The 13,239-nt window shown below is 46.7% G+C and overlaps 1 protein-coding gene across 1 annotated transcript in view; it reads right to left on the reverse strand.

Annotated features, from left to right (window-relative positions):
• The window catches only part of ENPP1 (ectonucleotide pyrophosphatase/phosphodiesterase 1), a 76,630-nt gene extending 68,284 nt beyond the window's left edge, over positions 1-8,346 (reverse strand). The window contains exon 1 of the mRNA XM_034765643.1: positions 8,115-8,346. Within this exon, the coding sequence (XP_034621534.1) occupies positions 8,115-8,294 (180 nt within the window). The 5' untranslated portion in view covers positions 8,295-8,346. The remainder of the gene's footprint in view (positions 1-8,114) is intronic.
• Positions 8,347-13,239: the final 4,893 nt, after the last annotated feature.

A 13,239-nucleotide genomic window follows, 5' to 3' on the forward strand; every position in this document is an offset into this window, starting at 1 on the left:
GGGTGACCAGATGTCCCGATTTTATAGGGACAGTCCTGATATTTGGGGCTTTTTCTTATATAGGCACCTATTACCCCCCACCCTCTGTCCCGGTTTTTCACACTTGCTGTCTGGTCACCCTACCCACCGGAAAGCAGGGGCCCATTGTGCTAGGCACTGTACAAACCCATAGTATGAGTGTCCTTGTCCCAAAGAACTTGCAGTCAAAAAAAAAGACAAGACAGACAAAGGACAGGAGTGGAAATAGATTCTCAGAGGGGAAGTGACTTGCCCAAGATTCATAGACTCACTCATAGACTTTAAAGTCAGAAGGGATCATTGTGATCATCTAGTCCGACCTTCTGTACACTGCAGGCCAAAGAACTTCACCCACTCCTGTAATAGATCCCTAACCTCTGGCTGAGTGACTGAAGTCTTCAAATCATGGTTTAAAGACTTCAAGTTAGAATTCACTATTTACAGTAGTTTAAATCTGCAAGTGACCCGTGACTCTTGCTGTAGAGCAGTGGTTCCCAAACTTGTTCCACTGCTTGTGCGGGGAAAGCCCCTGGCGGGCCNGCAGCGAACCGCAGCCACTGGGAGCCGCGATAGGCCGAACCTTCAGATGCAGCAGGTACACAAACCGGCCTGGCCTGCCAGGAGCTTTCCCTGCACAAGCAGTGGAACAAGTTTGGGAACCACTGCTTGTGCGGGGAAAGCCCCTGGCGGGCCGGGCCGGTTTGTTTACCCGCCGCATGCGCAGGTTTGGCCGATCGCGGCTCCCCAGTGGCCACGGTTCTCTGCTCCAGGCCAATGGGAGCTGCTGGAAGCGGCGCGGACCGAGGGACGTACTGGCTGCCACTTCCAGCAGCTCCCATTGGCCTGCTGCAGCGAATCGCGGCCACTGGGAGCCATGATCGGCCGAACCTGTGGACGCAGCAGGTAAACAAACCGGCCCGGCCCGCCAGGGGCTTTCCTAGCACAAGCGGCGGAACAAGTTTGGAAACCACTGCTATAGAGCAAGACAAAAAAATCCCCAGGGTCTCAGCCAATCTGACCTGGGGGGAAATTCCTTCTCGACCCCAAATATGGCAATCAGTTAGACTCTGAGCATGTGGGCAAGACCCATCAGGCAAATACCTGGGAAAGAATTCTCTGTAGTAACTCAGAGCTCTCCCCATCTAGTGTCCCATCTCCAGCAGTTGGGGATTTTTGCTCCTGGCAGTCGCTGATGGGCCACATGCCATCGTAGGCAGTCCCATCATACCATTACCTCCATAAACTTATCACGCTCAGTCCTAAAGCGAGTCAGGTTTTTTGCCCCCACTGCTCCCCTTGGAAGGATGTTCCAGAACTTCACTCCTCTGATGGCTAGAAACCTTCATCTAATTTTGAGCCTAAACTTGATGGCCAGTTTATATCCATTTGTTCTTGTGTCCATATTAGTGTTTAATTTAAGTAACTCCTCTCCCTCCCTGGTATTTAACCCTCTGATGTATTTATAGAGAGCAATTGTATCTCCCCATAGCTTTCTTTTGGTTAGCCTGAACAAGCCAAGCTCTTTGAGTCTCCTCCCATAAGGTAGGTTTTCCATTCCTTGGATCACACAGGAGGTCAGTGGCAGAGCCAAAATAGAATCCAGGTCTCCTGAGCCCCAGCCCTGTCCCCTAAACATTGTATCACACAGCCTCTGGGTTGCTTTTGTTGAATCTTCTAATCAGAGCTACTGGAGCAGAACTGACAATTATACCCCAATGGCATAATTCAAAGCCCACTGAAGTCAATGGCAGTAGCTAGAGAGAGGAGAATTCCCAATGATTTCAGTGGACTTTTGGCTCAAACCCAATGTGACTCCTCACAATCGTGTTTTTTCTTACTTCTAAATTATTAAGTACCAAGACACATTGTGTAGGTCGGTTTTAAGTGCAGGACTGGAGAATCCATACTTTGGACTTCGGTTTCTGTGTGATCATCCTCCTTGGAGAGGCTTCCCCATAGAATTAGAACTCAATCCAAAGATCTACCCAAACTCAGGTGCTCTGTGAGAGGCCAAGGACATTTCTTTGGAACTGTTTCCTGGCTCACCCAGTCACAGTAACCTCCCATGTACACCTCCATTGGTTGTGACCCCCAGTGCATCCCCAATTGCAGTGGGGGAAAGAAAATAATCAACCTGACAGCATAATCTTAACACTAGGTTACATATGTTTTTTCCATGGATTTCTAGGGGAAGACCTAGCAATCCTCAACTCCTTCCCTTCCCCACCGGGTTCTCATGGAAGGTCTTCTGTGTGATATTTATTTAATTTGATTTAAATAATAATTAAAAAGATGCCTATACAAGATTCTAAGCAACCTACACATTTAGTATTCCAACAAAGCCCCAACAGCAACACACACACACACACCTTTTCCACCCTTCATCGTCCTGGGAAGCACACCCTTGGCCCTCTCCAAATTCCCTAGCAAAGAGGTATCTTTTGCCTAATGCCCAGAAGGTCACCAGATTTGAGCTACTTTGGACCATGGCGGGAGGAAGCAAGTTCCGGAGTGCCAGATCCTTCACAGAGAGCATGCTGCCACCTATTCTGTTTTAATGAGAGAGATCCAACTTGTTCTATGCTGACCTGAGCTGTGTCAGTATGGTATAGGAAGAGAGGTAATCCTTTAGGCTAGCCGGTTTTAGGCCACTGAGAGCCTTATAGGTCATAACCAACCCCCTAAACCCAGAGACCAACAGGCAGCTAGTAAAGGTTGAGAGTTGATATGTGCTCCCAGCAAGATGCTCTTAGTAAGCAAGCCACCACAGTCTGTACTAGCTTCAATCGCCAAATGTTTTTAAGATGCAGCCCCATGTAGAGCACGTTGCAATAGTTTAATTTTGAGGTAACAATGGCAAGGTCTGCATCCTAAATGAAAGGCTGCAGCCACCTACCCAGACATAGGTGGCAAAAAGCTGACTGGATTACTTCTGCAGTATGATCATCAAATAGTAGCTTGTGGTCTAGAGTTCACTGAGTTTCCAGCTCTGCTCACTAATGGTAGATGAACTCCCTCAAAGAGGCTATTATTTCTGCCATCTCTTCAATCTGTTTCCCTCAAAGCACCATTATCACTTAATTCTTGTCAGGATTGAGCCTTAGCCAGCTCACCCTCATCCTGGTAGACATTGATTGAGGCACATCATCTGAGTTGGTGGAGACTGAGACATACAGTTGGGTATCATCAGCAAACTGAAGACACAAACCTCAGGTCTCATTAACCTTATTAATGGTCCATATACATGTTGTACAGGACTCAGGAGTGTCACAGAAATTCCTGTCCGTTCCAGCTGAGGAATAAGGAGAGACAGACACAGCTAATCAAGCAAGGAGCCCCGGGAGGGGCAATCCGTTTATTTCAATTGCAATTGGGTTTGAGCTCATAAGTCAGCAAGAACAAAGAAAACACTTACACCAAAGCATTATATGCAGTTGACTATGATAATCTATCGCTCTATGATTGGCCAAAATTTGCTATCATTACCATACATAATTAGCAAGCTACATGAATATGCCCCTCTTATGACCCCTTATTGTTCACCTACTTGCTCCCCCCTTGTGTTATTTTGCAAACCAAGCAGTTAGTTATCTACAGGACGCAGGCACAGAAAGTTCCATTGTCTCCAGGTTTGGAGTTTGGCTACATTTCCTCTCGAAGGAACTTCCTGAGTTAAGATATAGTTGACGCTGCATATTGCCCTTCTTCTATCTCCCATGTGTACGTGACAAATTTGCCCCCTGGCAGTTAAGTAGAATAATTCTATTTCAGGAGGAAGGTGACAGAATGGCACCCTGTGGCACAGCACACTTGAGAGCTTTTTGGGAAGAGGAGCAATTGCCCACAATTACCCATGGAGATCTCTCTGAAAGAAAACAATGAAGCCACTGAAGAGCAGCCCGATCAGGGTGTGCAGGCAAGTCAACAACAACTCATAATCAATGGTATCAAAGGCAGGTGACAGATCAATAAAAAGCATGGAGACTTGATTTTCACCAATGGGTGGGAAGGGGAACAATGCCACAGAAGTGTGTCTCTCCCTATTTTTTCCCCCTCCACCCTGATCCAAGTCCTCTGAGTCCATTAGTGGAGAGAATGATCTGGCCACTAGTCAACAACTTTTTCACTCTTTGGGCCAGATCTTCAACTAGAGAAAACTGACACACATCCATAGAAGTCAAGAGAATACATTAATTCACACCAGCCAAGGATCTGGCCTTCTATTTATGCTAAAGACCATTTCCGACTCAGGTTCATATGGATGGTCCATGTGAGATATTTTTCATCCAAAGCACAGAACTCCCCACATTTATAGTCAATGAACCAAATACAGTCCCAGTTCACGGAGGTGTAACTCCACACCACTTTTTATTCTGTCCACAAACCTCCATCAGCCACTGTACATTCCTGTATGGCGTGCCTTTGCTAAGTACTGCTCTGCATCTTATAAGGGCTTGTAAAACCACCACCCCAACCCCACAGGTAGAGTCCTCATAGCCTGTTCCCCTCCACACAGAAGCTATGCAGTTCTTCTGTAATTTGGGCCTTGCACTCTTGTGACTGGGGCAAGCCACATGATGCCCTATGTATGCACAACTCCCATTGATATCTGTGGGAGTAACCTGAAGCTAGAGAGAGGAGAATGTAAATGAGCCCTGTTGCTTTCTGAAGAAGCGAAAACCTTAATGCAAGTGCTCTCTGATCATCAGTCCTGAATCAAATGCATTGTTCAGTATTTATAAAAATCCTAGCACAGCTGGGTATGAAATCATTGCACAAATTGTTACATCTACAACTAGAAATATTCTCCCTAAAAGCACTGGAGAGACACAATCTCTCCATTATAGCCATGTTTAAGGGAGAGACTTTCATTTCTAACACCACTTTTCAGGACCCTTTGGCTACAAATACGCATGCTTTTTCTCAGTCTAACATCACCCCCATTTTTTTGGAAAGTTTTGTAAATTGTGTGTGACTATTCTGAGTTATCAGAGTGTCAGCAACAGCAGCAAATGTGAAGGGCAAGTCATATTTTTAAAGAGATTTTAAAAAACCCAAAATTATATCTGTGCTTGGATTACTCAAAAATGCTTCATTTAAAATTTCAGACTCTCTACGTATGTAATCCTCAACGAGGGATGAATACCGTGACAAGTCTGAGAGAAAACACTGCTTGAGCAAATAGGGCTCTGATTTAGCAGAGCACTTAAGCACACGTTACCTTCAAGCATGTTTAGGTCCATCCTTGTTCACCAAAGCTCGTAAGCATAGAACTGGGTGGGAAAGTTTTCCCACTCCATGAAAAATGTTGAGATATCAAAAATGTTCCCATTCGGCATTAGGACAGAACAGAAATGTTATGAAATGTTTCTATGAAAAAAAACAAAAATAGATAATACAATAGCGAGTATCACACAAGTTAGACACCTGATTGAGAGCAGGGTCTTCATCTGGGACCACTTAATGATCTTTCCAAATGTTGTTTGTACCGTTAGCTAACTATTGCAAAGCGCTTTGGATAAAAGCACTATATAAAAAAACCTTAATAATAATTAAGGTTATTTTGTACTACAAATAAAAGCACACAACTCATATTTTATTATCAGTAGTCTTACCTTTCTAATGCGATGGATGTGCCCTCTCGCCCCTGCCACAGCAGCCCCCGAGCTGAGGCTGGGAAGGAGGGTTGTCTCTCCCTGGCAGCTGCAACCCTGGAGCTAGGAAAAGTCGCCTCTTTCTCTGGCCGCCGCAGCCCTGCATGTCCCCCCCACCCCTTCTTCTCACCCCACTGCCCCCTCCTACTTACCCCGTATTTCCCCCAGGCCACCACCTCACCTTACATGTGCATCTTCTCCAGGGTCCAGGCACCTAATTAGTGGAGCCACGACTGCGCAGCTCCACTAATCTAGGTGGGTGGCCTGTCATTCTCTTGTGTGCGGCCACCCAGGCATTCACCTTAGATGGAACTATCCGTGGACCACTGGTGGTCCATGGACCACAGTTTGAGAACCTCTGTTCTAGGTGAATGCCATAACCACTGGAGTACACAGTCAGTGTCTTCTTCTCTGGACCAATTAATATTTAATTATTAATGTAAAGTGGAATAGATTGAACAGGAGTCAAAACAGAGTGAGAGGACACCCACACACCCCAACATATGCGACAAGCTGGTGGTTAGGATATGCCCATGGGATGTGGGAGAGCTAGGTTCAAGTCCCTGCTTTGACTCAGGTGCCTTGAAAAAGTGAGCCAAGTTTTTACCATCAGCCCTTTCCAGCAAGCACCAAGCAATTTTGGGGCTGTGCTGACCTATAGTTAACCCCAGAGTATGGCTGTAACCACCTTCCAGTGCCACACCTCCTTGCCCCCTCCATCACACACACACACACACACAGAAGGCTTTTCACCAGTGAGGTTGCCAGTAAGTTCTACAGCAGAAAAAAATGCGCAAAACTCTGGGGTGAATTTAGCATATAATATAATTACACTACCTACGACAAGACTTAAAAAGACTCAAGTGATTATGCACAGTTCACACATCAGACAGGTATGCATATGATCAATGTACAGCTAACAGCTAAAGATTTTTAAAGGCAATTGTGAGGTGGCACACAGTTCATTTTAAAGTGTCAGCAGTGTTTGCATGTTAGCACTAATTATCAAAGAGGGTGCAAGTTCATATATATATTTGAAAAGGAACCTCAAAGCTGTAGGCCTTAACATACTGTACTAAAAAATTACTGCTTATGCACACACAAGCAAAAGCAATATTTTGTATTTCTATAGTGCCTTCCTCCCAAGGATGCCAAAGCTCTTTATATACATTAATCATTTTAGCCTCATAACAACCCTGTGAGGTATGAATGTTATTATTATCTTCATTGTACAGATGGCAAAAATGAGAACAGGGGAGATGCAACTGTACTAGGGAACTGACACATTACTAACAACCACTCTCAGCAATGGGTCTCCCTGAAACAGGACTGAAAATGGTTTCAAGGGACACCATAAACTTCTAATTGGCATAACTTCAAAAATTAATTTAAAAGTAGTTTCTGGTATTGCACCTTCTGGTCCACTACAAATTTTTCAGTCACAGTTTTGTCTATTTTCCTCTCCCAGGTTGCATTGCCAAACACCCACAACAGGGAAAAACCAACCGAGTTCAGAGAGGAAGCAGTGAAAATGAGTGCTATTAAATGCAACAGGGAAAATAGATGGGGGGGGATCTCTTTCAGATAGGCTATTACGTATAAAAATAGAAGATAAAATAATTTCTGATAGAACTGTGTAACACTCGCTGGACTACTAATCGAGGCAGGATGAAACTGTTTTCAGCACTACCACTCGGAGTGTTCTTGAAGAGTCGGTAGTGCTGAAAACTGTTCCGTGCCTCCCAACAGTTGAACCGTTTACAGAACAGGATGACCCACCGCAGACAACCATTGTCAACAATGGGTCAATTTCCCGGTTGGCCCTGGAGAGCTCTGACTGACTCCCCTAAAGCCAGGCAATAAGTAGAGCAACTATTAGAACCCCAGTTCATGGCTCAGCCTCCTGTTCTCCGACTACAAGGAGCTCAGCTTGTGACAGGAGGTTTTTTTTAAATTCCCTGTTGAAGCACATGGCAAAGCCCTTCGCACAAGATGTTTTTAAATCCAGAGTTAAATGAATGCAAGATAAAGTGAGGCACTTGGCATTTCTGCCTGGGTATATCTAACTTACCCACACTGGCTCCATCAGCCCTGCACATTAAAGCACCACCTCGCTATGTATTCTTTAATGTTATGGTTTAATTGCTCGTTGAGGGGGGGAATGGTGCTGAATCAAAGACAGAGGAGCGGAGGTTGCTCAGCAGGAAGCTTTTTTATTCCTCTGCAGAATTTCAGCTCTCACCCGGGGGGGGGGGGGCTTTGTAACCAATAAACGGGGCTGCCCTGCTCCTTATGGCCAGTGTAGCAGGGGAGCACCAGGAAGCTGCAGCAGGGGACTAAAGTCCTACCTGTGGCTATTCATGGCTCCCTCTGCAGAGCAGCGGGACCCGGCCCCCTAGAGGCACCTGTCCCAGAGCCCCTAGCACCTCGCTCGCCTCTTACCAGGGAGAGCACTGTATAGGTGTTGGGGTTCTTGCTTTTGCCGCTAAGCGCTGCTTTCTCCGGCTCCTGGGCGAGCTCCATGGCTGGGATCATGGGCACAGCCGCCGCCTGCTGCTCCGCTCCGTGGCTGAGGCTGCGCTTCCCGGGCAGGCTCCCCTTGGCGTCCCCGTCTCCCTCCATGGTCCCCGCGGCTCTGGCCAGCGGCGCTGTCTCCGGACGCCGCTATTAATAGGGTGACAGAGCAGCCCCCGGCCGGCCCCGCCTCCCTGCTGGCCAGGAGCACGCCTGGCGGCTTCCCCCGCTCTCCCTCTCCAACCAATGCGGCTTCCTGGCCCGCGGCTGTCTTGCATTGTGGGTGTCGTTGGTATTAGGCGGCGTTTCCCTCCGCGCCTCTTTACGCTGCCCCGTTTTCTGCTCGCCTCTCACCGAGGAGGACGCGGCGCCCCACTCCGTGCCCTGCCGCCCCCCACCCCCTGGCCCAAGCGGCTAAACGCGTCGCGCCTGCGGGAATGAGATAACGTGGCTCCGAATAGACGCGGGCGGAGGAGGGTGGCTACCACGCTGCTTTCCTTTGCGGCTGGAAAAGCCAGGCTTCCCCTGCAGCCCCTGCCCCCCAGAGACATAGCGGGGGGCTTCAGTCAAGCTGAAGACGATGGGAACTGCTCCTCCCGCCTTTCCTGGTAAAGGGACCCCTGCCACAGTGTTAACTCTTTACTCCCTGGTTTCAGTCCCAGCAGGAGGAGAGGAAGGTTTTCGGGGCCAGTCTTGTCTCGTTGTCTGGCTTTTGAAGCTGGCCTTGCTTTGCTCTCAGGTGCGGCACCACCCTCCGCAGGAGCTCCTCTACTGGGATATTTTCTGCTAACAGTTCGCTACAGTCCCAGAAAAGGCAGCGTAATAGCTCGAGATACTGCTTTAGTGCAGAGGTTTTCAAGCTGCAGGGTGTACATCCCTAGGGGGCCCTGGAGGGGAGGTGGGAGCAGCAAAGCCAGGCGTCGCATGCCAGCCCTGCATGGCAGGGCCTGTGCTAGCCCCCGGGCGGGCAGGGAGGGAGTGACACTTCCACCCCCGACTCACCTCAGTGGGCAACCTAGAGCTGGAACTAGGGGTCTGGCAGAACCCCCTGGCTTGAAGTGGTTTCCATCATGTACAGGGTTTGCAGTTTTGTGCAATGGCTTTCAGCATCCCCACCATACAAATTGTTCCAACGCCACTGGATCAGTGTCAACATCTGCTGTGGCCATGCTAATTTCCGCTCCCGGCACGCTCCGTGCCCAGTACTGGCTGTGCCCCCAGTGACCTTCGCATGCATCTTCCCCCACCCTGAAAACCCAAGGAGGGAGGGACAGGTATTCAACATAGAAGCAGTGCACTGCAAACTTCAGGTGTGCCATTTGTGAGTATCTGTGTATATGAAACTTACAGATGTAGATAATTAAATTGCGTTAAAGTCTCTGTTAGGTTTACCAGTGGTCTATCAAGCATCTTTTGTATGTGTCTATTTTTAGCTGGGGGGGCATACACAACCAAAAATTGTAACTCAAAGGGGGGAGGAGGGCTCAGCTTAAGAAGTTTGCAAACTGCTACTTTAGTGCATGTGTTTTCCACTGTCTGTTGTTTAGTTTCTTTTCCATTTCTTGGCGATGCCGGGTGGGTTTTCTAATTATGTGTTTAAAACCAGGAAGATATTCAACAATGGCATAGGGCAGCTTTACCGTAAATCAGGCATCCCTTGACTTTAGTATTTTGTTGCAATTTTGTTGTTTGGCTAGACAGACACATTCACACTACCTAAAATGGTTAATGCATACTAAGGTTACTCAAGGGCATTTCATAAATGTGATTTCTAAAAGCATGGCAATCACCAGTTAGGATTTAGGACCCAACCCATCACAATCCACTCACCCTATCAAGTAAACACCATGACATCTAGATGTGCTCACATATACTCTACATTTGCTCAACAAACGCCCTTTAAAGCCCAGTAATGTTACACACATCCAACTCTCCACAGTCACACTGTACTGAACAATTTTAATTCTGACCTCAGCAAGATTAAGATAATTTAAATGACACTTTCACTATATTACCTAAAAATTCCCATTTCTCACCCCCTCCTTCCATTCCCAGCACCATCTCTGCCTGTATCCCTTCCCCCTCCATTTTTCCACCTTATACACAGTTCCCACTTATAGAAAGATTCAAGGCCAGAAGGGGCCCTTCAATTCTCTAGTGTTTGACTTGCATAATACAAGCCAGTGACTCTCATCATTATATCCCTGCCAGAACACTTTCTACTTCCCTGCATTCCCCTACCCCTCACCAGCCTCCTGGCAAAATACTAAGGGTGACTAGTGGCAGCCCTAGACTAGTGATTCTACTATGAATCAATAGAAAGGAGGTCTCTCACTTGTGATCCATGGAAGGTTCTATAGAAAGAAGTTGTTTTGCCTGTACCGTGTCCTTGCTGTGTTCCACTGTCCACTATGCAGCTTTATTGTACAACAAAGTTTTTTTGAAAGATGTGCTGAATTAGTTTAGCAAGGTCTTACCCCTTCCCAGGCCAGCCTTACTCACCGTAGGCTCAATCCTGTGCCTATTTCAGTGAATAGGAGGTTTGCCATTGACTCCACTGAAAGCAGAATCACTATTTGTGGGCAGAGCCAGTCACTTGCATATTCTATGGTAGAAAAGGGTTCCAGATGCACTGCAAACATATTGGCTGTGCCTGCATGTCCCAGGGGAGTGAATGAGAGCAGTCTGGTTCTTTTTTAGTTTAGGTGAACCCCATCCTTCCCTCCTTTCCCAAAAGGAATCATATTCCTAATAAAACCCTCCTCTCCACACCATCGTTTCATCTATGCATTGAGACCCTGCAGTTTGCCTGTCTAACTTACCCTGCACGTGAAACTGGAAGCATTTCAGACAATGCTATCATGGAGGTCCTGAACTTTAATCTCTTACCTAGCAGCCTAAATTTGGCCTCCAGGACCTCTCTCCTACATTTCCTTATGTCACTGATACCTACATGTACTATGACCACCGGCTCCTCCTCAGCACTGTTCATAAGTCTGTCTAGATGTCTCAAAAGATCCACAACATTTGCACCAAGCAGGCAATTCACCATGCGATTTTCCTGGTCAGCACAAACCCAACTATCTATATTTCTAAAAATCAAATCTCCATTACCATTACCTGTCTCTTCCTTAAAATGGGTCCCCGCCCCCAGAGGGGTATCCTCAGTGTGAGAGGATACTATGACATCATCTGGAAGAAAAGTCCCAACTATGGGATCATTTCCCTCTACTCCCATTTAATGTTCTCCTTCCTTGAGATTTTCATTCTCCTCAACAGCACAGAGGTTATCAGACACTGTCCCGGAAGGTTTCCTCGGTATCTCTCTCTGTCTCCCTTAGCTCCACCAATTCAGTCACTCTGGAGCCTGTACTCAGTCTCAGAGGGCCATGAGCTGCTTGCACCGAATGAACAGATACGCCATCTGCCCATCAGGCAGGTAATCGTACATGCTGCATTCAGTGCAATAAACTGGATAGCCCACTCTCTGCTGCTGGACTTCTGCTGGCATTATTTTTGCTCTTGCTGCTGTTTTTCGTTTTGGAACGGGTGTTTATTGGCCTAAGTTTAGAGAATGTTAGAGAGGGAGCATGAAAGCTAGATATACCTAAGCTCCCTCGCATAACTCCCCTGTTTGTTGATCCTGTTTGTTAGCTCCTCTGGTTGCTTAGGAGCTGGCATTTTAAACCCCTGTTCCCCTGAGTAGCCCTGTTCCCTTGTTCAGGGATCCTAAAGGGATTGGGGATCAAAGGATGGCAAGCTAGAATGTCATTAAGAAGCTCTCCACCTCGCCTAGCAGTATTGCCCCTCTGCTGAGAGCAGATGTCCAGGGCCTTGCAGGTCAGTTTTCAGTGGAGGAGAAATCAGTGATGTGTCCAAGTATATTCTGAGTGTAAGTTGTTTTATTTTACACATATACCAGTCCTTGAACAGAGGTGGTCTGTTCCAGTGTACAAGGCAGTCCCTTCTTTCAGGAATCCCAGCTCAACACTAATGCCCAGCTCTCAGAGAACAACTCTGCCTCATGAATTTACTCTAATCAGAGACAAAAGCAGAGAGCAAACTCTTCTGCTGCTCACACAGCTCCCTTCCCGAAGATCCCTGCCTGTACACAGAACCTTGTATAGCCCCAAACTAAGAACAACACAGTATGTCTTCCCAAGATTGAACATTTCCTTGCCCACAAAAAAAACAAAAATCTAGCACACACACATTTCGATGACTATTAGTGCCACCACAACAATGTAGCCCTGATATTGTAGGGATATTAAAGAAGGTACTAACAGTGATTCCCCCAAGTGACAGTGACCCCCTCATAATTTGTCCCTCACACTTTAAAATCCAACAGTTTCCCCAAGTACAAAAATCTCTTGGGTCTTCTGTTAAAACTTGTAACTACTGTCTGTAGAAACCATTGATTACATCTATCCTGTGAAAGATACTTTATTATTATGTAAAACTTACAAACAAGTTAATTGACTTTGTTCTTGAAGTAATTGATACAATGTAAACAAACACTATACGCTGTTAAGTGATTTTCACTTCATTCAAGGGCTCCTAGGATAGACCCGCACCCTCTGTGATTAAAGTGCCGGGAGTCTCAAATGAATTAGCACACACCCTGAAAGTGGTGGGGACAGTAAATTAAAATATGGTTAAGATATGAAATGTATGTTGATGAATGCTTGATGTACATAAATGGTTAGGGAGGTGCCAGCCTAGAAAGGGAGTATCCATCGGCTGAAGAATGTGTCAAATAGGACCACCAGACAACCCCCTGAGGATAAACTGGGATCCACCCCATCACCTGGAAGGATGAGAAACACAAACTTTGGACAGTGTGGAACTACCAGGAATGTGCCATCTGCTGATTGAGTCAGCAACAGCAGGATGAACCAGTTCCCATAGACTAACATAGGAATTAATTCCTATAAGAATGGACTCTAAAGACTGATGACTTTGAGTCTCTGGTTCTGCTGCCAACCTCCAGGAGCATCAGGTCCACCTGACACAGACTCAGCTCCATCCTCATGACTAAGATACCTGGCCAGTA

The sequence above is a fragment of the Trachemys scripta genome, chromosome 3 (genome assembly GCF_013100865.1).
Source record: "Trachemys scripta elegans isolate TJP31775 chromosome 3, CAS_Tse_1.0, whole genome shotgun sequence".
Classification (NCBI taxonomy): Eukaryota; Metazoa; Chordata; order Testudines; family Emydidae; genus Trachemys; species Trachemys scripta.